This window comes from Podarcis muralis, chromosome Z (genome assembly GCF_964188315.1).
Source record: "Podarcis muralis chromosome Z, rPodMur119.hap1.1, whole genome shotgun sequence".
Classification (NCBI taxonomy): Eukaryota; Metazoa; Chordata; class Lepidosauria; order Squamata; family Lacertidae; genus Podarcis; species Podarcis muralis.
The window spans coordinates 3,970,878-3,998,003 of record NC_135673.1 but is presented as its reverse complement, the minus strand read 5'-3'; the positions used below and the strand labels follow the sequence as shown (position 1 = coordinate 3,998,003).

Below are 27,126 nucleotides of genomic sequence, written 5' to 3'. Positions count from 1 at the left end.
CGAGACCCACTCACACGCCATCCCTTTTATTTTATCACTTAAGCATACAACTTGGGCGTTATTATTTTAAAAGCCTAGTCAGTTTTACTGCTAAACAGCAGAACAGCAGAAGCTTAGAAGGGGTGGATCCCTCAAAATGCGTTTTCATCCCTCCCCCCCCCCCCCCCCGCAAAACGATCTGGCGAATTAGATGAAAAGTGAGAAAGGAGGAAACGACGCGAGAGGCAGAAAGTAGGAGGGGAGAAGTGGGAGAGGGAGGGAGGGAGAGAGAGAGATAAAGAGAGAGGACCGAGGAGGAGGGCAGCTGTGGCCGAGAGGGCAGTTTGGGCACACTGCATTTTTCCCTAGGAAAAGAACTATTTTGGTTTGCTTGTTGCTGCTGCTTCTTGGGTTGGTTTATTTCTCCCCTCGCAAGAGAGATGTCAACACAAAACACGGAGATGTCCTGGAACCTTTGCTTCTGATTGTCCAAACGCAATTCTTGTTCTGTTATACAAACCAAGAATTGTGTCTGGACATCTGTGGCCGAGTCTTCAACTTCATCGTCAACTCGCTCGCGTCGGCCTTCCGAGACGCAGAACAGCATCCGAACGAGCTCCTTCGGGTCTACGGCAAGCAAGGTAATATTTGCCTCTTAAACTGCTCTCTTCTGTGGAACTGGAATGTCTCAAAAGTTGGGACCTGCGATTTCGCAATGAAATAGGTGTGGAGTTATTTTATGATCGCTTGTTCTTCAGCTGACTACAGGATGCCCTGAAAAGCCCGACAGTTTGAGCGGTTAAAATATCTGCTTAATAGCAAGAGATTTTCCCTTGTTGGGAAAAAAAAGACGTTAAAGCAGAATTTAGATATCGTTTCCGTGTGTGTGTATTCGTATGTTTTCCTTCTTTGCTTAATTTTCATTTAATTGTTCTGAACCTGAATAAAGAATTTAGACTAATTTCCCATTGATTTTTTTTTAATTTTTTTCTCTGTTAAAAGAAATAAGGTACGGGATTTTTTGAAAGTCGATTAAAAAAAATGAAGCCATTGGTTTGAAATTCAATGGGATTTATAAATTATTATTATTTTAAGAAGGGAAGGAAGGAAAGGAAAGAGAAAGAAAGAAAGAAAGAAAGAAAGAAAGAAAGAAAGAAAGAAAGAAAGAAAGAAAGAGAGAGATGGGCAGAATGAACTGGGCGCAACATTCAGATAGGAAGAACGGCAGCCAGGCAGAGTACGGTGTGTCTTGAAATTTCCCTCCGTGGATGAATTTGAGTAACTCCCGGATTAAGCGCGTGTGTGAAGTCATGCAAATTGGAGCAGAGAGCAGCGCCCGGATTGTTTCGATTTTATTTTATCTTTTTTTGGAAGATGAGTTTGAGCTGCTTAAAAATGTAATATAAACATGAACGTGGTTGGCGCCCCACGTAGATTAGAAGGAACAAAACATCGCTCCATACCCCCAAATTCTCGCATCTTTGATTCTTCCTTCCTATTTAGAGGTGGGGAGAGAGAGATAATATTCTGACAGCAATCGAAACGAGGTCTCTTTCCGTCATTGCCAGGGACGAACGCCTTTTTGGAAATTATGTTTTGTTCTGGAGCGCCTATTTAGGTGTTCCGTTGCAGTTTTATCTGGTGCAGGCCACCAAGGTGGTAGGGGCCAGCCAGGACCCGCGGTTCCTCTCCCCTTAGTGATGTGATGACTGAGGGGAAAACCCGAGACAGTTGCTGGCTGGCAGTACCTGGAAGGGATGAGGAGGAAGGTGTCGCCACGTGGTTTCAAAAGGCCCACACTCTGGGAACTAGAAAGAGTCGCACATACAAGGGAGGGGGAGGCTTTGCAACGGTCCCTGGCCCTTCCAAAGGCAACGCATCTGGATCTCCCCACCATATAGCCTCCTCCTTGTCTCCATTTTCTAGAGCGTCCAGCTTCTAGAAATGCTCCTCTCTCCCCGAGGCTTGTCTTTTTTGCTTGTGCAGGTTTTGTAGAAGTCAGACTTCACCTCACAGTGAATAAATGGGGCTGGGGACCCTGAGAAGGGTTGGGGAGTCATTCTGTGATGAAAACCAGGTTGGAGGTGGAGGGTGGTGTTGGCGTGGGAGCCTAAGACACACATTTTGTGTCATGCATTTGTGCAAGGAGGTGGTGGTGAGTTAGAAAAAGTCTGAGAATGTGTCTGCTTTTAAGATAGGAGAGTCTTTAACTGAAGACTGCCTCCAAGTTTGATGCAGCCATTTCACAGATGAGTCTTCCAGCTGCTAGAGCCACGAAACAGACAAGGCTTCAGTGCAAGAAGAAGTAAAACATCTACCGATACAGCCTCAACAGGGAAATCCTGTCCATGTGTAAATCAACGGGATTTACTTCCAGGTGAGTGGGCAGAGGATTGAAGCCTATGGGTGTTCTGTGGGGTGACTTAATTTATAGGACAAAGTCTCCACTCTCTCCTGGAACCCCATAAGAGAGTCTCCTTATAAACCCATGCCATCCTAGCCTCATAACATCCCTTTAGCCCTCAGATTTTAGGGCCCTCTGTTCAGCATCCTGTTGCTTTAAGTTATTTGGAGTTTTTATCGGTCCTTTCCCGCCATGCCAAAGTCTCACGGCAGGAATAAAGGGAGAAGCGAGAAACCATGCACCTCCATCACCTGAAATCCTGCTATCAAAATCAGGCCCTGAGCAGCACAGGACAAATATATTATAGAATTTCTGTTGTAGCCTCTGCCTCCAAACCCTCCGCATTCAACACTTATCTCCCCCAAACCCAAGAGCCCATAGAACAGGTCACCCTGTATAACCATTAGTCCTGTACCTGTGTCGTGTGTCACTTCTTATGAAAAGTCAGGTTGCCTCACAGTCCCATATAACCCCCCAGGAGAATGGGGAGCAGTCCTAGGCCACAGAACAGATGCTCTGTGTGTGTGTGTGTGTGTGTGTGTGTGTGTGTCTGTCCGTGTCCCCTCTCCCATCAAATCCCTTTGTTGCACATGCCTTTGTTTTTTTAACATTGCAATCTAGCCATCTTTTGCAACCAGTGAAAACCGGGTTAGGATGCAGAAGGGAGAAGTTAATAAAATTAGGGTGATCAGATTGTGTTGCAATGTTGGGAGGACACACACACACTTCTGGTCCCTTTGATGTAGTTCAGAAGTGGGGATTTCCAACCAATGTAGCTTCCCTGTGCTCTGTGCTCTGTCAGGACCAAAAAAAGCCTCATAAACCCTAGAATTCTCTTTTCTCTGTGACACATGGACACACATACCTTGCCTTAGATCACCCTAGAGGACCGTGGTGTGTGTCTTTGTGTGTGTGTGTGTGTGTGTGTGTGTGTGTGTGTGTGTGTGTCAGAATCAGTACCTGAAACTTACAAAGATATATTCTTGCTCAGGGCTGAGTGAGGCTTCACAGTGCAGGGCAAAGCTTGATCCTGGGGTCTCTGTATGCACACGTGTATATATGTGTGTGTGTGTGTGTGTGTGTGTGTGTGTGTGTGTGTGTGTGATAATTATCTGAGTTAGAGCTGCCAATACACATCCACAACTGTGGCTCATGTATTTCCAACCATGTACTGGTACATAAAGGCAGCTTATAAATGCTCCCCCACCCCCACCCCGGGGGTTATGGACAGCACAGCACACAGCCAATAAGTAGTTGCAGATATCCCCATTGTACCAACAGTTTTATGGCTCTTAATAATCCAATTCATGGGGGGGGGGTTATTATAGGGAAACATCACCCATTAAAAAAAAGCGCAGTAACACAATTCACTATCATCAGGATCTCTTTTTGTGTGTGTATGTTTGTACTTCACCTTTAAAATAAAGTAAAGTGCAAGTCCTCTCTTAGTCACTCTTTGTCCAAACACAGCAATAATTTAATTACTTCTTAATCTTATTTGTGTCCTCACCCTTCATAGCATTCATAATGCACCTATTAATTTATGGAACTCCCTGCCACAATATATGGTTTGGACAGCTTTGAGGTCCATCCAGCTCCCGGAAATGCTAGTCTTCTACTTGCAGTGAGAGGTGTGTGTGTTTTTTTAACATGTTTAAATAGGGAACCTGCCCACCTGCTGTGGTACAGTTGACACTCAGAAATCCACAGCCTCATTCTGCAATACATGTGGACTAAGGCTCATATGGAATAGAGACCTTGGTGGTTGCATTATAACCCCATGGGAAATTGGTTTTATATGCTAAACTTATCTCTTTCCCCCAGATAACTCCAGAGTGTTTTGTTGCAAGCTAAATTACTCTTCAGATGGTAGGTACGCCCTGAAGAGCAAAAACTAATATTTAGCAAATTCTAATATAAATGAATTATGTTTGGGACGCGGGTGGCGCTGTGGGTAAAAGCCTCAGCGCCTAGGGCTTGCCGATCGAAAGGTCGGCGGTTCGAATCCCCGCGGCGGGGTGCGCTCCCGTCGCTCGGTCCCAGCGCCTGCCAACCTAGCAGTTCGAAAGCACCCCCGGGTGCAAGTAGATAAATAGGGACTGCTTACTAGCGGGAAGGTAAACGGCGTTTCTGTGTGCTGCGCTGGCTCGCCAGAGCAGCAATGTCACGCTGGCCACGTGACCCGGAAGTGTCTCCGGACAGCGCTGGCCCCTGGCCTCTTGAGTGAGATGGGCGCACAACCCCAGAGTCTGGCAAGACTGGCCCACAAGGGCAGGGGTACCTTTACCTTTACCTTGATATTTTATTAGCCAGCAATGGTTCAAGGACTGTCTTGTTATCTGATCATGTATCATTTTGTAATAGTGTCAAATAAGATCAAGTCCTATCAGTATTGTGGCAGCAGTAAGCGCCATGTTTCAGTTCCTCTTTGGTTCTTATTAAGAGGAATGTCAGAACATATATTTTAGCTTGATATTCAGTAGCTTAGGATACCAATTTGGAACAGAAAGAACCCACTGTTTATGAGAGGGGAGAGAACCAAGGTATCTGTGGGTCTTGACATACACTGCAGTTCCTGTCCCCAGGGCTGCAAATTCCGGAGAACTTACTTGTAATCAGTCTCATTGACTTAGCAGTGCAGTCGTAACCATGTCTACTTAGAAGTAAGTCCTATTGAATTCAATGGAGCCCTGCCCCAGGTAACTGGGGTTAGGACTGGACACTAAATGAATGGTTTTATTGTGTAAAACAACAGCCTATTAAAATAAGCAGTGTGTGGTGTACATATAAATAAACAAAAAGTTGAAAGGTTATACCCACATTCAAATTTCTGTGGGGCCATAAAGCTAAAGACATAGGTTTGAGCAAGGCACATTCTCTAAATTGAACCTGTCATATCTATCTGTATACATGCACATGAAGTTTGTGATAGGGTTACTTCAGTTGAATTACAAATAGTAACAAGTACTGTCACTTTGAATGAGACATTCATTTGTAATAGTTAAAGAGCTCTGTGTACTCCCCCCAACCCATATATGTGTGTGTGTGTGTGTGTGTGTGTGAGAGAGAGAGAGAGAGAGAGAGAGAGAGAGAGAGAGAGAGAGAAAGAAAGAAAGAAAGAGATTTTTAGATTTTTATCCTGGTTTTGGGGAGAGAGCAGCAAACACAGCTGATGGAAATTCAAAACACAGTTTAATTCTTAAAAAAAACAAATTTAAAATTCCTTAAAACACACCAGTACATAAAAACAACAGCTTAAAATTTGTTTCCTAAAAGCTGTGGAGAACAGATGGATTTTCAGAACCTGCCTGAAAATTTATAGGACTGGGGCTTGCCTGATGTCACTTGGAAACAAATCCCACAGATATAGGGCTACCATATGGGTTCAACTGAATGCACCTACACACACTTTCCCCAGGTTTACACCTCACTGTCTGGAACCAACAGCTATGGACTGTTTGCCGCACACAGTGTGCAGGTGATGAAGTAATCCACTTCCTGTTGTTCACCTCCAACTTCCTTCAGCGTTGGATATGGAGACATCAGGACTTGTTCTGTTATCTTCAGCCTTGGTTCCTCTGTTATTTTGAAGATTTGCATATACACGTGTATATGCCATAAAGCACAAGGGATGTTTGGCTGGAGTGCTTTTGATCACTGGAAAATTTCCCCGAAACCAGTAAGTTCAGGACAATTTGATCATCTAAGTCCTTTCTCCTGAAATGTAAAAACATCCTTTCCATATCCTCTCTCCTCCTTGCATATCTTGGTATCACCTTCCAACTTACCTCACTGAACCAACCCAACCAAAGTGCATTTTCTGTATCTCTGCAGTTGCCAAACACTGTGGCAACAGACACCTAATTATCTAATCCAACCCTCAGCAATGCAGGAATAGGCAGTTGCCCCATATGGGAATTGAACCTGCAACCTTGGTATTATCAGCACCATGCTCTCACCAACTGAGCTATCCAGGCAGTCCCACCCCTCATCCAAGCAAGCTCTTTGACAGTAGCTTTACAGCAGGGATGGTTGAATCTGTGCCCCCCCCCCCGAAGTTATTGCACTCCAACTCCTATCAGTCCCAGCCATCATGACTAATGGTCAGGGATGATGGAGTCAAACGAGCTGGAGGGCCACAGGCTTCCTAACCATTCCTTAAAAAAAGGTAAAGGGACCCCTGACCATTAGGTCCAGCCATGGCCGACTCTGGGGTTGCGGTGCTCACCTCGCTTTATTGGCCGAGGGAGCCGGCGTACAGCTTCCAGGTCATGTGGCCAGCATGACTAAGCCGCTTCTGGCGAACCAGAGCAGCGCACGGAAACGCCATTTACCTTCCCGCCGGAGCGGTACCTATTTATCTACTTGCACTTTGATGTGCTTTCGAACTGCTAGGTTGGCAGGAGCAGGGACCAAGCAACGGGAGCTCACCCCATTGCAGGGATTCGAACCACTAACCTTCTGATCGGCAAGTCCTAGGCTCTGTGGTTTAACCCACAGCGTCACCCGCGTCCCTTAACCATTCCTTAAAGGGACTTAAAATTATTCCCTGGAAAGATTCAAATTCTGGAAGCAGAAAAATATTATAGCACTGGTACAAGTTTCCTAGAGACCCACAAAATAAATCCAGTTTTGTCTTGTTCTGCACCAGTGTATTCATGTTCCCCCACCCCATTTTCCATGGCGCTCTAGGTGAAGGATGTGCTCTTCTGTGTCTTCACAATAACCTTGTGTGGTAGGCTTGGCTCAAAGATGCAGTGACTAGTTGAAAGTTACCCAGAAAGCTTCAAGGGCAAGTAGGCAGTTGGATTTTAATTTAAAATATTTTTATCCCACTGTCCCACATTTATTATCAAAACGGCTCATCTTTTTTTAAGAAAACGCACACAACAGCAGCTCACTTCAGTAATAAATAATACACAATTTGAAGCCAGGTATCAGCATTCCTAGGCTGAGATGCTTAAACATTAAACCATTTTCCATTCAGAATTTTGATTTCTTGTTCTTCTTCTTCTTCTGCTGCTGCTGCAGCAGCAACAACAGCAACCCATCACAAGCTTGTAGAGAATGTAACATTTAAAGGAGACCCAAGCTCAACTGTTGAACCCTACTCAAGGCTGAACCATGGTGGGACTACATCCCCCAGCAAGAGTCAGAGATGATGCAGGTTAGTTCAGGATCATTTGGAAAGCCACAGGTTCCTTACCCTTCAGTCAGAGGGCTACAGATGACAGCAGCTGCATATTCCAGACATTTTAAGCCCCTTACCTCTTTTTCGGCAAAACACAAGAGTCTGAGGTTAGCTGTTGCATGGGCTACTCCAGCCCCTTTAAACACTCTGTCCTCCTTTCCTATGACCATGGTAAGCTGCCATCAGACCACTGGCTCATCCAGCTCATTATTGTCTACACTGGCTGGCAGCAGCTCTCCAGGTTATCAGAAATGGGGCAGTCCTAGTACTACCTGGAACAGCCTTTCTCAGCCTTGGGTCCCCAGATGTTGCTGGACTACAACTCCCATAACCCCTGACCACTGGTCCTGCTAGTATGGTAAGAATTTACCTCTATACTACCTCTGTCTGTTACCCAGGTGAGTGACTACCTTTTAAATGAACGACAGAACCAAGGAAACTATTTCAAGTCCAGCATCCAGATTTAGGGACCTGGCACTTTTATTTATTTTATTTAGCTATTCTATTTCAATAGGACAGAGCTCAACCCAATGTGCCAGTTGAGAAGGTCTGCCCCAAGGCACCTCAGGACAAAAGCTTGTTTAGTAGTTCAAACACAGCAAACAAAGAGTCACAAGACATATTATTCACATACGTCAGGAAAGATTACAGGTAATGGGATAGAAAACACATACGGCGTGTTCCTGCTCTCTACTTCACCTGCTATCCCCTTGGCGTTGACCAGAAGCTCCTAGGCCTTTTGCCCATTTTAGGTATTGATGTCCTGGCAATCTAGTCTATGACCAGTCTTTATTGACATTTCTCCATCTATCTTTCAGGAAACTTCCACAGATTTCTGCTTAGCACCCTGGTACTAACTCATTCTGCCATTTGTGCCACTTTCGAGGTCAGATAAGGAGATGGAGCGCAGCATCGGAAGAAGAGGCTCACAAACGCAGATCTCACAAAAATCAAGCCTAATTCATTCGAAAAGGTTAAATGCAATTAAAGTGAAACACTGAAACATTATTTAAATTTTTTTAAAAAATATACACCTGGGGTCTCTTAATTCTTATATCACTAGCATAGATGATGGGAGTTGTAGTCCAACATCTGGGGAATCAAGGCTGAGGAAGGCTGACCTGGAGGATTGAGCCTGGGACCTTCTGCATGCATAGCAGGTGCTCTTCCACAAAGCTGTGTGTCCCTTTTGTACTCAGAGCATAGCTGTCAACCTTCCCTTTTTTTGCAGGAAATTCCCTTATTTCAGTGCCATTTCCCGCTGCTTCCCACTGCTATCCCGGATTGTTAGATATCCTGTAGACTGTCCCCGGGACAGGTGAGGCTGCTGATCCCTTATTTTCAAGGCTGTTGATCCCTTATTTTCAAATCTGAAAGTTGACAGCTATGACCCAGAGTGGTTTGCAAAAACTGAATTGCTTTCTGTGCAAAAATTACAACTCGAGTGGAAAATTCCCACAATCCAAAAATACAAAGCCATTTCCTTTACTTTAAAATTTTCTATGCACAACGGCTTGACAACGGAGATCCTTAGTTTTATTTATTTATTTCGCTCATAGAAAACAAATATCCAGGCTGCAAATCCTGTGCCATTAACTTGCCCTCTTGCTCTTGGGCAAATACAATGCTTGGTTTTTTCCCTGTACTGGAGGTATATAATGCCTTATAAAAACCACAATAAAGTGAGAATTAATAACTGTAACCACTCTTAACGCCTGTCATTTCTGAATTTGTTCCATTGTTATGAGCATGCGTGACTCAAGGCTGATGTTTCTGCTAGTTGTTTACTTGGGGTGAGGTGCCGGAGGTCAACTGGAACTATTTATTTACCGTGTGTGTGGAACTTTATGACATAATGAGAGTCTTTTGCTCGCAAGCAGCTTACAATGGGAAGCAAATCACACACAGGAGAGGGAGGTGGAGGCAGGATTTGCATCCAGTTTCGTATACCATGGGGTTACCTCCAGCAGGAGTTGTGGACCAAGGGGGTTGTGTCAAAGGCAACGTGGGAAAAAGTATGTTTTGAAGAGGGACTTGAAGCTGCATCGTGAGGCTGTGCACGGAAGCTGTTCTTGGCGCGAGGGAGAAGAGAGGGCAGCTGAGTGGTCTGCAAGCTCATACCTCAAATTTCAAATATAAAACTGATTAAAATTACATAGTAGCAAGAGAGGCACCCTGCACATGGCCCAGGGCTAAGACCAGGCATTAAGAACAGGTTCCAAGATTGAATCCTAGCTGTAGTTTTCTTTGCAGGATAATCCCTCTCTGTTAGCCGAAGTAGGAGGTGCTGAGAGCCTTTCCCCTCCGGGGATGCCAGCAGTGGAAGTGGCCACCCCACACTCTCACAAACCTACATGCCATCACTTCTGCTCTATAGCACATGCTCTCCCGCAGGTGCACTCAGCTGACATGCGCAGAACAGCTCCCTCCCTGCTCATCAAACAAGGATTTGATGACTGGGGAAGGGGCAGTGTGTATGCCCATCAGAGTGCTGTAAAGGAAAACTGCCCAGTTTGTATCTTACAGAAATATGTGACATACAAAATGGTTTACTCAGCTTCCCCTCCCTTCCCAGCATGTGGGGGCACAAGGTAAAATCCTTGGCTTAGTGTTACACCTGAACAGGGAACTGTGGTTTTTTACACCAAAACAAACCACAATCTGTAGCCAAGGTTTGTTTTAGCAAAACTGACCACAATCTCCAGTTCAGATGTAACATTAAGCCATGCATCGTGGTTTCTTTCATTCATCTGCTACCATGGAGGGGCAAAGTGGGTGGAAAGGGGGTGTAAGTGGTAAACCATTACCTATGGTTTACTGTGACGCATGAACCAGGTTGTTTCATTTAGTACTAGCATCCCAGGGAATGATCGGACTATAGAAGTGCCCAGACCGCTCAATCTATCTTTCTGCAGCACAGTGCCCTCCAGGTGTTTTGGACAACAACTCACATCATCCCTGACCACTGGCCATGGCTGATGGGAGCAATAGTCTTAACATCTGGAGGGTGCCATACTTGGGAGGTCCTTGTAGGATGGACATGACAAGGGTAATAAGACAACTATTTCCCAAGTGAAGCATCCACACAAGTCATCCCAACTGTTACGCTGAAACCTAAGCCAACAATTGTCATGTTGTTTTACTGGAGATGAGGAGTCTGGTTTCCTAGTACTTCAGAGGCCGTATTTCCCCAGATCATAGCCAACTGGAGCAAGCAACAACTTGGGTCTTCCTGCAAGTCCTTTTGATGTTGCTTGAATTGTGGACGAAGCAAGCAGCGTTTCTATTTAAGACTCTAAAAGCAGAAAAGTGGCATGCTGCTTCAGCAGTGAGAGAGAGCTCAAAAGAAACTCAAGTGTTTCCCTGTTTCCAACAGAATCTCAAGGACCACCTCAAAGCACATTGTAGATCAGAGGAGATCCTTGGCCCAGAATTAAAACAGAGACAACACTGACCAACGCAATGCAAACTGTGAATCATCACAGGAACTGTAGCATTGGTACCATTTACTCCTATACTCAGAATTGTTTCACAACTTTTATTGTTTATTGTCACAACCATCCTGCAGAGTAGATCATTTCAAATCTCACTTTACACATGTGGAACTAAAGTTAACATAGAGAACAACTTGCTCAAGGCCACCCAGTGAAGTAAGTACAAGGCTGAGGCAGAATCTGAGTCCAGAACACCCAGCTTCAAATGAAGCACTCTGTCCCTGCAACACATTGCAAAACTTTGCGACAGAACAGTGCAGAGCAAACGATTTGAAAAGGGAAATCAATCGCATGCATACGCAGCTGCTGCAGAAGAACAGGATCAAAACAACAACAAACAAACCTATGGTCACGTAAAGCATCCTCAATAAACACACGAGACGTAACCGGCTGTGTTCTTAGATAAATAAGGTATACTATTCATTGTATCAATTTGTAAATTTCAACAGAAGTAACTCATAAAGTACAACAAACGAACAAAGCAGAGGACCCAGTGGATCAGATCATTCTCTAGTCAGTTCATGCATAAGGTCCATCTGTGTAATGGTGTCTATTTCACCTGTCTGTTCATAAAGTCCAAACAATCCACATGAAAGGTTGTTACAGTTCCACAAAATCCTTTCACAGGGTCTAGACAAGAATTTCTGGAATATTGGCTTTGTTTTGCTGTCCTGGGCTTCATCAGTAGTTAAAGCACTGAGTAATGCAAATAAATACAATATCATGATCTCACACATTTTACAGCAAAAATAATATCAAACAATAAACAACTGTACATCAAAGGGACCTTATGCATGAACTGACTAGAGAATGACCTGATCCACTGGATCTTCTGCTTTGTTCGTTTGTTGAACTTTATGAGTTACTTCTGTTGAAATTTACAAATTGATACAATGAATAGTATACCTTATTTATCTAAGAACACAGCCGGTTACGTCTCATGTGTTTATTGTTAATGCAGAACAGGATCAGGCAGTGCCTCCAGAAGATTAAAAAAAACAGAGCATCATAGAACTGTAGAGTTGGAAGGGACTCTGAGGGTCATCTAGATTTTTTTTCTTTAAAAAAAGGCAAGCAAAAGTGCAGTTCATAGGCATCAAAATTCAAAGTAACCATTTGTGAGCTGGCTCTAGATGGGTACTTTTAAAAACCTTTTAAAACCGAACTGAAATCCATGCATGGTAAATCAAGAGCAGATAGGCTGAGGGTGTCTTGCATCTGCCATCTTCCCTGAATGCCCCCCATATCCCTTAATGACTGTTAATGGTTGCAACCTGATCCAAGGCTTGGATTGGAAGGAAGGAGAGATCCCCTCTTTGATCACAGACCTTCCCCTGCTGCTGCCAAGGAGAAGCCAGCAAACAAGTGTGACAGCCACAGTGAGCTCAGCCGTTCCACACGCAAAGCGGCTCATTTTCAGCCATTTGTTCCATGGTGTGCGCCTCCTGGAGCAGGGAAGAGGGTGACCAAGTGCAGAAATTATTTCGATCTTCTTGGACAAAAGAGGAGAGAGCTGAACCACTGGGTGGGAGGAGCCAAGTGTCAAAAGGGCAGACTTCATTAAAGAAAAGGAGCTAATGAGAAACCAACTCTGATCTGGGGTGACAGCCAAGAGAGCAAGGAATGTGTATGCCTGGGCGAGGAATCCCTTCTGCACACCAGCACAATTATTCTTTTTCATACTCCCAGCAGTCTAACCACCATGCAAGGTGGAGATGAAAACGACATTATCTTGGTCTTGGAGCAGATAGTCCAGCTCCCCCTAAATGAAGGAAAAGAAAACAAAATGAGAATGATTTCTTTATATGAGAGATGTGAAGTGTGCAGCTTTCCAGATGTTGTTGGACTTTAACCTCTATTAGCCTCTCTAGCTAACAGTCAGTGATGAGAGCTGGAGTCTAGCAAGATCTGGAGAGCCACATATGTTCCCCATCCTTGCTCTATACATTGACCTTAATGCTTTAGCTTCTGTTGCTTTTATAGTCAGAGCAGCCAAAACTAGACCAGAAACCTGTTTTGCACTGCGGCCAGTCAGATGTCAGTTCATTTTCAGGCCAAATTCAAGGTGTCCTAATAATTTTAAATGTTAATAATAATAATAATCCAAGATGCACTAATAAATTATTATTATTATTATTAGTAGTAGTAGTAGTAGTAGTAGTAGTAGTAGTAGTAGGAATGCCTCTAGGAATCCCACAAAATATTTTATTTCATTCTGGTGTCTATGCACCACATTTCTTGGCGTAAAGCAGCTCATACACAAAATTAAAAAACATAAAAACACTACTAAAAACCATCTCATTACAATTACAAAACTGAGGTAGTCGTCCACAAAAGATCAGAAATCCAGGCACCATTTCTTCCCTCCCTGAAGTTGAGGGGGAGCCAGTCACTCTAACAATGGTCAGCAAGAGAATTTGCAACACAGTTCCAAATAAACAAGATCCCCAAATGGCAGAATCCATACAAACCATCAACTCCCAATCTGCATCATTGATCAGCACCAAGATTCCAGGCCGCCTGCAACAAAACAGAGAAGCTGTTGACACAACAGGGAATACCATAAGTCTCTGAAGGAGGAGGGGAAGGGCTGTAGTTCAGTGGGAGAGCACCTGCTTTGCGTGCAGAAGGTTCCAAGTTCAATCCTTGACACCTCCCTGCCTGAAACCCTGGCAAGTCAGTTATGTAGACTACACTGAGCTTGGTGGGCCAATTAGGAAAGGTAGTAATCATAGATCTAGAGCAGTGGTGTCCAAACGTTTTTCAAAAAGGGCCAGATGTGATGAAGTGAAGGGCCGTGAGGGCCGACCAAAAGGCCAGCCAAAGTTGTTAACCTTTTTTTAGGACTGAAGTTGTTGAACTTTTGTTTAGGATTTTACCCCCGTTGTTGAGCTTTTTTAAGGATTTTACTCCAGTAAATAAATTGCCACAGGGGCCGGATTAAACCAACTGGCGAGCCGGATTAGGCCCCCGAAATGGACTTTGGACACCACTGACCTAGAGGGTGTCTTGTAGGTCAAGTCCCTTCCTTGAGGCAGGAAATCCAGAGATCTAGAGCACTGCAAGCAGACCTAGTCATCAGCTGTCCAGCGTCTGCATGGAAACATCCAGTGAGGGACAGCCCAACTCTTAAGAAATTAGTTCCAGTGTTGAACTGCTTTTGCAAGCTTCTCCTAATGCTCAGCCCACATCAGTCATCCTGTAACTTAAGCCTATTAGAGCTAGTCTTTGCCTTCTTCTGTACAACAGCCCTCTCGTGCCGAAATGACACCACCACATCTCTCCTCAGTCTTGTCTTCTCTAGGCTAAATATGCCCAGTTCATTCAACATTTCCTTGTTGGACTTGTTTTTCATACAGATGGTATCCAACTCTGAGTCTACTCTGAGTATAACTGAGTATGCAACTGTACTATTACTCCTGGAACTCCTGAAAGGATATTTGTCTACATCCCTCTTAAAGAGTGGCGTCCAAAAATCACATTCAACTTTTCTTTTTTATTTTCAGCATCATGTTCAGCTTGTGATTTACTGCAGTTAATGCTTATTTTAAAAAGAAAAAAAATATCCTCCATGTCTTCAAAATGACTTCAATATGGCTAACAAAAGTAAACTAAAACACTACCAAGTCACCCCGATATCATTTTCACATGTACCACAGCCAAACATCTCCCATATATATTCATTATTTAAGCCAGATTTTGCTCTGGGTCATTGTGCCCTCTGAGCAAAAGACTTTCAGACCTTGGGTTCATACATTCCTCCTCTTCCCAGAAATAATGAAAAGCCTTTTGCTTGATAAAGAACTTCAAACAGATTAACACCTGCCAATTCTTAGGGAGTGGTATGACCAAAGACTGAAAGCTGTCCGCTGTCTGCCAAAATGCAAGCACAGTTTTGAGCAAAATTTGAAACGCAATGCAGAAAAAAGGCAATTGAGCATCTGAGAACAATATAAGCTTTCATTTTTGAAGTTTCTGGATCTCATGCTTGCAGAGTTGTGACTGAAAACGTACAGCATCTGAAAAGCTGCCTCACATCTGGTCAGACTATTTCTCCATCAAGACGAATTCTACTTACTGATGGGAATGATCTGTTACTGTTAAATAGAGATGCCATTGGAGATTGAAGTTGGGACTTTCTACATGCAAAGTTGCTGCTCGGCCACTGAGCTATGGCCCTTTCCCTTCTTCTGCCATGTACTCATCTGCTTACTGCTGAAAACTCAGTACCTGCTCAGCAAATGAGATATCACCAGATGCTGCCTTAGCATTTTTCGAGCTTAGGTTATCTTCACCTCCCTATTATTATTATTATTATTATTATTATTAGTAGTAGTAGTAGTAGTAGTATGCATATAACAACGCAAATGTTTAAGAGATACACAAACAGAGAATGCCCTGCCTTTTTGACATCATATGTTCCACAGACTAGCTCTATTCCGTCTTTAAAACGACTGCAGAGATTAAGGATCTTGAAATCTGCATTCAGTACCAAATTTCACGCTGGCATGGTGTAATCACAGAATACATCCAACAATGACCATTACTTGCTCCTATGCTTGCGTATAGCTTGTGTGCTAAATATACATCATTTCCCCAATTCAACAAATGGCGCAAGGTTTATTTATTTATGCCACCACTTCTCAGCCATGATAGGTTCCCAAAGCAGTTTACAGACACTCATGATCCACCACAAAATACTGAATCTAACCCCCTCTACAAATTAGCCCCCCCAAAAAAAACCCCCTGCATTGCTTCATAGAATCCAACTTCTTTGCCAATTCAGTGGTCTTTTTGCTGGCTCTACAACAGCCTCTTGGGATTGTGTGTATGTGAGGCAGGGGGTGGGGGGCTGACCGAAATGGCACTTCCTCCTCTCCTGCAAAATAATCCCTTCTGTTCTACAAATTGTTCTGAAGGGGGCGGGGTAATGAATTAAAATAAATGGAAGAAACCGCAAAATGGAGATGATGGGCACTGCCCATTGCAAGCTTGGAGAGGAAGACCAAATGCAGAGGCAAATTGCCCCAAAGATGGCTGTGAACCAGCAGAAGCTTTTCCTTGACACCACGCAGCCCAGTCCCGTAATTGAAATCTGTTCCCTGCAAATCGAGCACAGGGGCAGGTTAATGCGGCTAGAGTGAGCAACTGCAGCCATTTCGCTAAATGGCTGTAAACAGACAGGATCAACTGTGAAGCCTTGGATCAGAGACAGAGGGATTCCCCCTCTTCTGACTGCCAACAATTGTCGCTGCCAGGGGACTTGGCGCACGCTCCAGCTCACCACAGAGCAGTGACGAATGTTAAGTACGCAGCCGCCCCCACTCGCTGCAGAGGAGGGCTCTTCCTTGCTCCTAGAGGATGACAGGGGGTGGGGGAGGACTCCCAGGAAGGCTCTGCTACTCAGCACTTCCATCTTGAAAAGACAGAGGCGGCGCCTGTGTGAACATAGGTGGCAGAAAGCACAGGACGTCATGTGATGCTAAAGTGGGGTGCTGGTTGACCGAGCCCATAAGAATTAAATGAGGGGTTTATTTTCCTTTTTCTGCCGTACTAGAACTGCTGTGGGAGCAGGGCTACCTGCAGAAATTCCACAGCCTGCACACGAGGCACAAAGGACTTCTAGAATTTGCTGGCTCAGGATTTGCTAAAGGCCACCCATCTAGATGGCTTTAGAAAAGGTGACTAAATGCTGCAATGCGATATCCCAGGGGTTGGAGGCTTTTTTTTTTAGTCCGAGGGCCGCATTCCCTTTAGGGCAACGTTCCAAGGGCCATATGCCATTGGTGGGTGGGGCCAGAGGCAAAAGTGGGTGGAGAGAAACAAATGCATTTTTCAGCTGTGTACAGTAGGCTATACCCCAACCCTCGCCACTCTCTCCCCTCTCTATCCAGGGAAGCAGAATGCACCCTCAGAATTCAGGGACAAATCTCAGCCAAGCGAAATACATTCTGGGAGTGTGTGCACCCTGGGGAGAGGGGTTGGTGCTGACTGGGTAGGAGCTTGTGGGGCTCCGTTTGGGCCCTGAGCTAGAGGTTCCCCACCCCTGCTGTACCCCCTTGTAAATGAGAACAAACCCCAGTGAATGCAGAGGGTCTTACATGGGAGTAGGCATGCCTAGGACTATGGAGTAAGGCAATTTCATGGAGCACAAGGAATCCACCAACAGCTAAATGGAGTCACAGCATCCCTCTAAATCAGGAACAGCCAACATGGTGTCTTGCAGATGTTGTTGCGACTCCAACTCCCATCAGCCTAAGCCAATTGTAAAGGGCTATAGGGATTGTAGTCCAACAACATCTGGCTGTCCCTGCTCTAAATACTGGTTGCTTTTTGAGGTGGGGGAGGCAAACAAGTGGAGGGGGCAGCTGCCTTCATGTCCAGCCTTCCTGGGGACATGCAGAACAGGACGATTTCTGGGCAATCACAGTTACTTACACAGAATCTCCCTGCACAAACAGTTCCGGCCTCTCTTTCAACAGGTTCTCTTTAATCCACACCAGCAAGTTTCGAACATCCCCTGCAATAATTTTTTTGGGGGGTGGGTGGGGGGAGAAAAAGAAAGAAAAGAATTGATTTGGATTGTGCTTTAGCAACAATGCCCAGTAACATTTTCTGCCCATATGAAATCAGAACACAGTATTGCTAACATTTCTTCCTACCCACATAAAAGCTGATTAAGAAAGGAAAGTTGTCACTGCAGTAATGCCAGTGAGCGAAAGGAGCTACCTGCAAAAGGACGCTGGACGACCAGGTTGATGCCACCTTATTGCTTTCAAGTATTTGCATGGACACCCCATCATCTCACACCAACGACAGTCTCACAAGCACCCCATGCACACATCCAGAACCCTGGCTTGAGGAGGTGGGGCAGGGGAAGGGGAACTAGAAATAAAAATAGAAAGGGAAAGGGAAGAGGCAAGTGTGGAAAGGGTAAAGCACCCACTTCCAACCCACCACTTCTCCTCTGCAAAGCACACTACTCAAATGCCACGGTGGGGAGTGGGGGAAAGGTAAAGGTAAAGGACGCCTGACAGTTAAGTCCAGTCGCAGACAACTCTGGGGTTGCAGCACTCATCTTGCTCTATAGGCTGAGGGAGCTGGCATTTGTCCGCGGACATTTGTCCGGGTCATGTGGCCAGCATGACTAAGCCGCTTCTGGCGAACCAGAGCAGCGCACGGAAACGCCGTTTACCTTCCCGCCGGAGCGGTACCTATTTATCTACTTGCACTGGCATGCTTTTGAACTGCTAGGTTGGCAGGCGCTGGGACCGAGCAACGGGAGCTCATCCCATCTCAGGGATTCGAACCGCCAACCTTCTGATCAGCAAGCCCAAGAGGCTCAGTGGTTTAGACCACAGCGCCACCCGCATCCCTGGGGGGAAAGGTAGTGGTTGGGATTTACAAATGCAAGCAGTCCATGGGATATGTTGTCCTGCCTTTGGACCATGCATAGTATACACAATGTTCATGTTTCATTCTTCTCAATGATGGATTCTGTTGCAATGGCAGGGTGGCTTTCGGTTCAGGCTTGCGGGATGTACTTTTGGCGGTATTCAATGAAGTTTTATTCAGAGTAGACCCACTGAAATCAATGGGGCTGACTTAATCATGTTCATTAATTTGTTTAATTTTTTTAAAAAATATAATTTTCATTTATATACATTACAAGAATTATTCAATCATAATTTTAACAGTTCTGACTCCAACTCCCCCTCTTTCTGTGGTTTTTTACATTTATTTTTGACCTTTCGTGCGTACTCCAAATTATCTTAACTTATTCTTTTATTTATCTATTCTCATATACAGCTCATATATATATTTGAAACTGCAGGTTTTTACAATCTGTTTACACTTTGTTTCTAAATATTCAATAAACCATTTCCATTCCTTTCTAAAAAGTTTGTTATCTTGATTTCTTATTCTTCCAGTAAGAATGGTTTCTGTAACCATTCTTCTCTCATCAGGACCTCTTCATCCTTCCATTTTTGGGCAAATAGAATGCATATATAAATAAATTTCTATACTGTTTACTGATCCCATAATTTCCAAGAGAAAAGCTTCTGGTTGTTTTTTTTACAAATGTTATCTTAAACATCTTTTCTAATCCATTATATATCATTTCCCAGTAAGCTTTGACCTTATTTCAAGACCACTTTCTTTTTCTTTACATTTCCAACACTTTTTTAATTTTGATTTATACATTTTTGCCAATCTACTGGGTGTTAGGTACCATTTATATAACATTTTCATATAATTTTCTCTTAAACCATAACATGCTGTAAATTTTATACCCATATTCCATAAGCATTCCCCTGCTTCCATTTCTATATTATGACCAATATCAATTGCCCATTGTATCATCGAAGATTTCACTCTTTCATCTTTTGTGTCCTATTCCGAAAACATCTCATACATTTTAGACATCACTTTAACATTACAGCTTAACAGGTCTCTCTCTCTCTAGTTGTGGTAGTTGTTCCCCAAACCCCAGCTTCATATCCTTTTTTAAAAATTCATTCAAATGATGATACTGTAACCATGTTGTTAACATCCCTGATAAATCCTTAAACTCTTTTAATTTAAGTTCCCCACTCTCATGTTCATTAACTTCAACAGGTCTCCTCTTGAGTAAAACATGGTTGAAATACCACCTTTTATTCTTACGAGAACCCCCGAAATATAAAATGTCAGCTCAGGCAAATGGACATACACTAAGAATTAAGGAATTTTACATGTCTCTGAGAACGGCTCAAACCAGGAATTTGTGATCAATACCAGAACCAAGCTCACAATTCCTTTCCCCCCAAAATACATTCCTGTTCCCCATTTTAAAAAATAACCTATTTTTTTCGGGGGGGGGGGGGAGAGGGGAAACCTCTTAGTTGCTAGTTTAAAGGAAAGTACTTCTTCATGCAACATATAGTTACAACTATGGAACTGGGTCCCATGGGAAGGCAGTGATGACCACCATCATCACTGGAGAGGGCTATCAGTGGCTACTACCCATGATCCACACCTGAAGGCAGCCACGCTTCTGAATACCAGTTGCTGCTGGAAACCACAGGAGGGGATCTCCAGCAAGGAATACTACTTTGCCAGTTTCCTCTCTCATTCTTTGAAAAATCAACAACAGCCCTTTGTCTTTGCCCCATTCCTTATTAAAATCCATCCTTTATCTTTCTATTTAGAAAGCTGACAAGGGAGATGGGCACTGTGGGTTGCGGTAGCATTAAGGGTGGGAAAGAGAGAAGAAATGGGTGGCAGGCTGTTTTTCTTTTCATACTATCAATTTGACTGAGACAGCCAAAGAACAATTTATTTTAGATGGTGATAGCATCAGTTCATTTCCTACTGGACAGGTGAGAAGCAACAGAAGAAAGAGAGAGAAAATAATTTGTTAAAAGGATTTTAAGAAGGTGACAAGTTGCCAATGTGGAATGTTTTTTGTCTTGGAGCCTTGCCTTCATATTTTCACAACTTTCCCTGTTTTTAAAGTCGCTCATCCACAAGCAACAATGTTCCTTTTATTATTATTATTATTATTATTATTATTATTATTATTATTATTATGTACCTGAAGTGTACCTGAAGGAGTGTCTCCACCCCCATCGCTCTAAGGGTTTCTGTTGGGAGCTGCCCAGAGTGGCTGGGGAAACCCAGTTGAATAGAATAGAATAGAATAGAATAGAATAGAATAGAATAGAATAGAATAGAATAGATTCTTTATTGTCATTACACAAGTGCAACATTGCACAAGTGCAACGAAATTGGATGCCATCCCTTAAAAACAACAAAAGCAAAACAACAACAACAACCAAACAAACCACATTCCAGCCACACCCACACCAACACCCATCAAACTCCCAGGTCACACTATCGAGTTACAGCATTCAAAAAGGCCACAGCTCTTGGATAGAAACTGTTTTTCAGTCTATTTGTCCTTGACTTGATGTTTCTATATCTCCTGCCAGAAGGCAGTAGTGCAAACAGACTGTGTCCCGGGTGAGATGAATCCTGCAGGATGTTGTTTGCTTTCCTAAGACAACGGGAACCGTACAGTTCTTCCAAAGATGGGAGAGGATGACCAATAATCCTTTGGGCTGTGGTTATGACCTTCTGGAGCACCTTCCTCTCCCTAGCTGTACAACTGGAGAACCAAGCACAAATACAGTATGTAAGAATGCTCTCTATGGAGCCTCGGTAGAAGGACACCAGCAGTCTCTCACTCAGATTGTTCTTCTTTAAAAGTCTGAGGAAATAAATTCTCTGCTGGGCCTTCTTCACCAGAGCAGTGGTATTTGCGCTCCAAGTCATGCCCTGATCGATAGTTACTCCCAAAAACCTGAATTCCGCCACCCTCTCCACCCGTTCCCCGTTGATATACAAGGGCTGAATGTCCGCCTTTTTTTTCCTGTAATCCACCACCAATTCCTTGGTCTTAGCCGTATTAAGAGCCAGATTGTTCTCTCCACACCAAACACAGAGCCGCTCCACCTCGTCCCGATAGGCGGACTCATCCCCTCCTGAAATGAGCCCTACCACCGTAGTGTCATCAGCAAACTTGATGATTTTGTTGCTGGAATAGATGGCTGTACAGTCATACGTATAGAGAGCATAGAGCAGGGGACTCAACACACAACCCTGTGGTGAGCCGGTGTTAAGGCTAAGGGCTGTGGACATATGTGACCCTACTCTAACCCTCTGAGAACGTTCTGACAAAAAATCCAAAACCCAGAGACAGGTGGAGTTGGAGAGTCCAATCGCCTCTAGCTTGGACACCAGTCTATGGGGGAGGATAGTGTTAAAAGCAGAGCTAAAATCCACAAACAGCAGCCTCACATAACTCCCCGGCTGCTCCAGATGGGACAGAGCAGCATGGAGAGTGGTGATGATAGCGTCTTCTGTGGATCTATTTGCCCTGTATGCAAACTGGTAGTTGTCAAAAGTTGATGGAAGACAGGAAATAATGTGACGGCGCACCAGTTTCTCAAAACACTTCATGATGATTGGAGTCAGTGCAACTGGTCTGTAGTCATTCAAACTACTGATTGTGGATTTTTTAGGCAGAGGGACAATAGTTGACGACTTCAGGCAGGGTGGGACAATAGACTGGTGTAAGGACTTATTGAAGATCTTAGTAAAGACCCTCGCCAGCTGATCCACACAGCCCTTCAACACCTTTCCAGTGATGCCATCAGGTCCAGCCGCCTTCCTCGGATTCGCCATCCTCAATACCTGTCTCACCTCATGCTCCTCTACCGTGAATGAGGGGCCCCTATGGGCTGGTGGCTGTAATACCGGCGTCTCAGGTGGCTCCTTCTCGAAGCGAGCAAAGAAGAGGTTAAGCTCCTCCGCCAGCAAAGGGTCACCGTCGACAGCACCAAGGTTAGGTTTGTAGTTGGTAATATGCTGAATCCCCTTCCACATCTGTCTTGTGTTGTTGCTCCTTAAATTATCCTCAATCCTCAGCCTATAATCCAGTTTTGCCCGTCGAATACCCCTCTTCAAGTTTGCTCTTGCCACACTGTAAAGCTGCACCTCGCCTGACCTGAAAGCCCTGTTCCTTTCCCGCAACAGGCACTGGACCTCTCTATTCATCCAGGGTTTCTGATTGGGGTAAAACCGGATGGATTTATTTACTGTGACAGTGTCTGTGCAGTGATTGATATAGCACAGAACTGCCGCCGTGTGCTCCTCCAGGTCTGAACGATCGAAAATATCCCAATTAGTTCTCTCAAAACAGTCCTGCAGCTGGTGAATAGCACCTTCAGGCCAGATTTTAACAGATTTTAATATTGTGGGAGCCCGTTTCCTGAGTGGGATATATGCTGGTACCAGGAACAGAGACATATGGTCGGACTGGCCCAAGTGTGGCAGCTGTAAAGCCCTATAGCCGTGATTTACATTCGAATAAACTTTATCCAGTGTCTTGTCCCCTCTTGTGGGACATTTCACATGCTGATAGAGCGTTGGGAGCACTGTTTTAAGTTCAACATGGTTGAAGTCTCCCGCAATGATGTGCACAGTTGGATGGGCGGAGTATAAATATTATTATTAATATTAATACTCCACCCTTTTCCCTGACAGGGAGTCAAGGAGGTTTACAGATAAAACTAAGAACAGCTAAAAACACAGAAAAAAACCATTAAAAATAATTAAACATTGATAGAGTTAAAGCGCGCACACACACACACACACACACACACACACACACACACATTTTCATCCATTACTGCAGCCTGTGAACAAACTATTGGATACCAAACCAAGAAACACCAGGACAGGTTTGATGAGAATGACAGAGAGACTGAACCAATAACTGACAAGAAAAGGAAGGCCTTTCAGATCTGGCAAAAAGATATAAACTACGCCACTAAGAAAAAAATCTATGCCAATGCTAAGGCTGAGGTTCGAAGAAGAACCAGAGAACTAAAGAACACCTGGTGGATAAAAAAAGCTCAAGGGATCCAGTACTTAGCTGACACTCATGATGCACAGTTTCTTTAAAGCCACAAAGACCCTCTTTGGGCCAAAAAATCATGGCATATGCCCCCTACACTCAACAGACGGTACCACATTACGAGCATCTCCTTAACCGCAACTCCCCCGTAGCTGCCAAGGTCCTCTCAAAAATTCCACAAAAACAAATTAGAGATGAGCTTGCAGTATCTCCAAATCTGGGAGAGTTGTGTACAGCTATTAAACAAATGAAAAACAACAAAGCCAGTGGACCTGATCGGATACCTGCCGAAGGCTTCAAAGTGGGTGGAAGAAGTGTGTAGGAGAAGAAGGGTGAGACAATTCAGACAAAAGCCACAGAAGTCAAGACAAAATGGAAGTACTGCTGTCTTGGTAGCTCAGTCAGAAGAGCACGAGACTCAATCTCAGTCCCATGAGGTCCAGCTCTGAGGGCCTTCTGGCGGTTCCCTCACTGCGAGAAGCCAAGTTACAGGGAACCAGACAGAGGGCCTTCTCGGTAGTTGCGCCCACCCTGTGGAATGCCCTCCCACCAGATGTCAAAGAGAAAAATAACTACCAAACTTTTAGAAGACACCTGAAGGCAGCCCTATTTAGGGAAGCTTTTTAATAGGTTTAATAGGTTTAATAGCTTATTGTATTTTAGTGTTTTGTTGGAAGCCGCCCAGAGTGGCTAGGGAAACCCAGCCAGATGGGCGGGGTATAAATAAATAATAATAATAATAATTACTACGTTGGGCAAAAGATTCTTCCATTACAGGGGGCTGGACCAGATGACCCTTGTGGCCTCCTTCCAACTCTATGATGCTATGAAAGAGGCACCATCATGATGGTCAAGCTGGTCACTAAGGAGGTGGCTGAGCAGGTGCTGCACCTATCCTTCAACTGCCTCCTCTGACCCCCTCCCCATGGAGTACCACTTTCACCCTGACATCACCCTCCTATCTTCTTCCTTTCCTCCCTCTCCGCTCCCCACTCCCCTCGTAAGAATGAGATCATTTATCATACTGACCACGGCCAAGCTCCAATTTGCTGAGGTCACTAACTCCGGCCAAGCGTCACCTTGCCTACATTCTCAGCCACCGTAGTCATGACAAAGCTCTCCCACCCTCACCCCCACCACTTGCCTCTGTCGAGCCTCTTCCTTTATTCCGGGTTGCATGGATGGGAAGAGCACTTACAACCTCCAGCGACTGACAGATGACTTATTCTTTCAATACTGAGGGAGGGGGCAGGGAGGACAGGAAGCCAAGCACCTCCCCACCCCCACACCAATGCATTGCTCTGCAAGAGATGGGCCCTTTGCCCAAGAGGCTGAATTAAGGGCACCATTAAGACAGGAGCATTACCAAACCAGATTACTCACAAAATAATCCAGTGCGTCTTCACATTTTGATTCCCTCCTCCCCGAAAAAATACCCAGATGGTTGAGTTCCATAAGCAAAGCAGAACAGAGCTGGGGCTTTCTGGGTGGGGGGTGGATATGCTATCAGAAGCCACCTTATTGCAGGCCAGGCCAGGGGTGGACTTAAGTAATTTTAGACTCTGGACTTAAATAGAACTCTTTAGATCAGTGGTTCTCAAGCTGTTTACTCTGGGCCACACTTTCAGAATAAAAATTTACTCATGTCACACCAAATTTTTTGATAAGAAATTCATTGGGAAACAAAAAGAAATAACTCCTAGTAGTGCTTGATTTATAACACAGAACACAACTACTTTATATGATCATAGATCATACTATATCCAGAAAGTATAAAACAATGCAGCTAGATAAGAACATGAATAATTCCCAAAATTAAGTAAACAAGCCTCTTAAATATGTACCTTAAGTATGTCTACAAACTCATTGAGAGGCTTTGGCCAGGCAATCTCATTTATATTATGTCTAATTTGAGTTAAACACACTCTCATCTCCTCACAAACACAAAGAAGCCTTTCTCTTTTCTGATCTTGATACTATACTATACTATACTATACTATACTATACTATACTATACTATACTAGTGATGGAGAACCTTTTAGAGACCGAGGGCCCAAACTGCAACCCAAAACCCACTTATTTATCGCAAAGTGCCAACATGGCAATTTAACCTGTATATCTCATTTTTTCGGTGTGTTTCACGTTTCTTCTTTATGACTGCTGTTGCAATGATTAATCCTTCATAAAAGTTATTGCATTACATTCTTCATTAAATTATCTTTCCATTGATATATAATTTTATGGTATAACTCGGTGCTTTTTTTCTTAAAAAATGTTTAGGGGTACTCTCATTTTGACTCAAGAAAATCACCACCGGGGGGAAATATATACAGTTCAAATCGGGGGAAATAAATACAGTGAATTTCTTCTCCCGTTCAATTCACAAAATGTTTAGGGGTATGAGTCCCCCTGCGTCCCCACAGGGGGGAAAAGTATCACTGTACTATACTATACTGAAATGCTTAAATGTTTCTATGATGGTCCTTTAATCTTCCTGCTACACTTGTGTGTTGAACCTAAGTGAAATGTTCCCAAAGGCCTGCAAACGCTGTCTTGATAGTCAAGATAACCGCAGAAATAATTTGTAGTTGTTGTGAGAATAAGCTCACATATGTATATATTTCCTTGCTTTGATATATGCTAATTTGCTCGCTTGATGTTGTGCTTATTCTGTGGACATTGGGATGCTGGGCTCTGGGCATCCCAGGAAGGGGAGAATCTACCTATGGTCCCACCAGCCAGGCATGATGGGAGGTTCTGGGCAAACTGATATGCGCTGCTTTATACACTGAGGCTTTATGAACGCTTACTTAGATGTGGACAAGCCATGGCAACCTCTCACTGCTGCTGTGTCCATCCTACATCTATAGTAGCAGCAAGGCCTGGCAGGCTGATTTACTGGTAAGTCTTTCTATTAATAAAGCACTAGAACTGATCACTGTAGCAATCCTTTTGAATCCTTCTTTCATATACCTGCACCAAACCACTCCCATGAGCCAGTGGCGTAGCGTGGGTTGTCAGCACCCGGGGCAAGGCAAGTAATTTGCGCCCCCTAACCCGTGGATTTGCGCCCCCTAACCTGTGGATTTGCCCTAACCCCAGATGTTGCGCCCGGTGCAGCCGGCCCCCCCTGCACCCCCCACGCTACGCCACTGCCATGAGCCCACCTTTGAGTCAGTGGGTCAGGACAACTTGCCACCCTCTCCTGCCACACCCTTTGAAAACCACTGCTTTAGATGATATTACTTCAAAATATGTTAAGCTGAACCTTCTGCATTTGGGGTGACCATCATCATTCACTTCTGGTGAATGGGCTGGACCCTCCAGCTTTCTTAAGCAGGTAAGCAGAAGAACTTATTTACTGCCTTTGTTTCCCACCTTTTTCTCCAAGGAGTCCATGAGTCCCCCCCTCCTCAGTTAATCCCTACAATGACCCTCCGAGGTAGGTGAAGAGGCTGTGATCCACTCCAAGGTCACCCAGCGTGCCTGATGACTAAGTGGGGATCCGAACCCTGATCACCTAAGTCACACCACATGGGCTTCCCAGAATACTTCTGCTATATAAATTAAGTAGCTAAATAAATATGGGGAAAG

At 44.2% G+C, this 27,126-nt stretch overlaps 1 protein-coding gene and 1 long non-coding RNA gene across 2 annotated transcripts in view; one reads left to right on the top strand and one right to left on the bottom strand.

The window, feature by feature from the left end:
- Positions 1-439: 439 nt before the first annotated feature.
- On the top strand, positions 440-9,276 carry LOC114589247 (uncharacterized). Its single transcript, XR_003704625.2, has 3 exons — positions 440-620; positions 2,174-2,356; positions 8,393-9,276. It is a non-coding gene; the product is annotated as an uncharacterized LOC114589247 (long non-coding RNA).
- Positions 9,277-11,100: 1,824 nt separating this feature from the next.
- The window catches only part of URM1 (ubiquitin related modifier 1), a 32,222-nt gene continuing 16,196 nt past the window's right edge, over positions 11,101-27,126 (bottom strand). The window contains exons 3-5 of the mRNA XM_028715257.2: positions 17,507-17,588; positions 13,540-13,588; positions 11,101-12,830 (exon numbers count right to left, since the gene is read on the bottom strand). Of these exons, the coding sequence (XP_028571090.1) occupies positions 12,762-12,830; positions 13,540-13,588; positions 17,507-17,588 (200 nt within the window). The 3' untranslated portion in view covers positions 11,101-12,761. The remainder of the gene's footprint in view (positions 12,831-13,539; positions 13,589-17,506; positions 17,589-27,126) is intronic.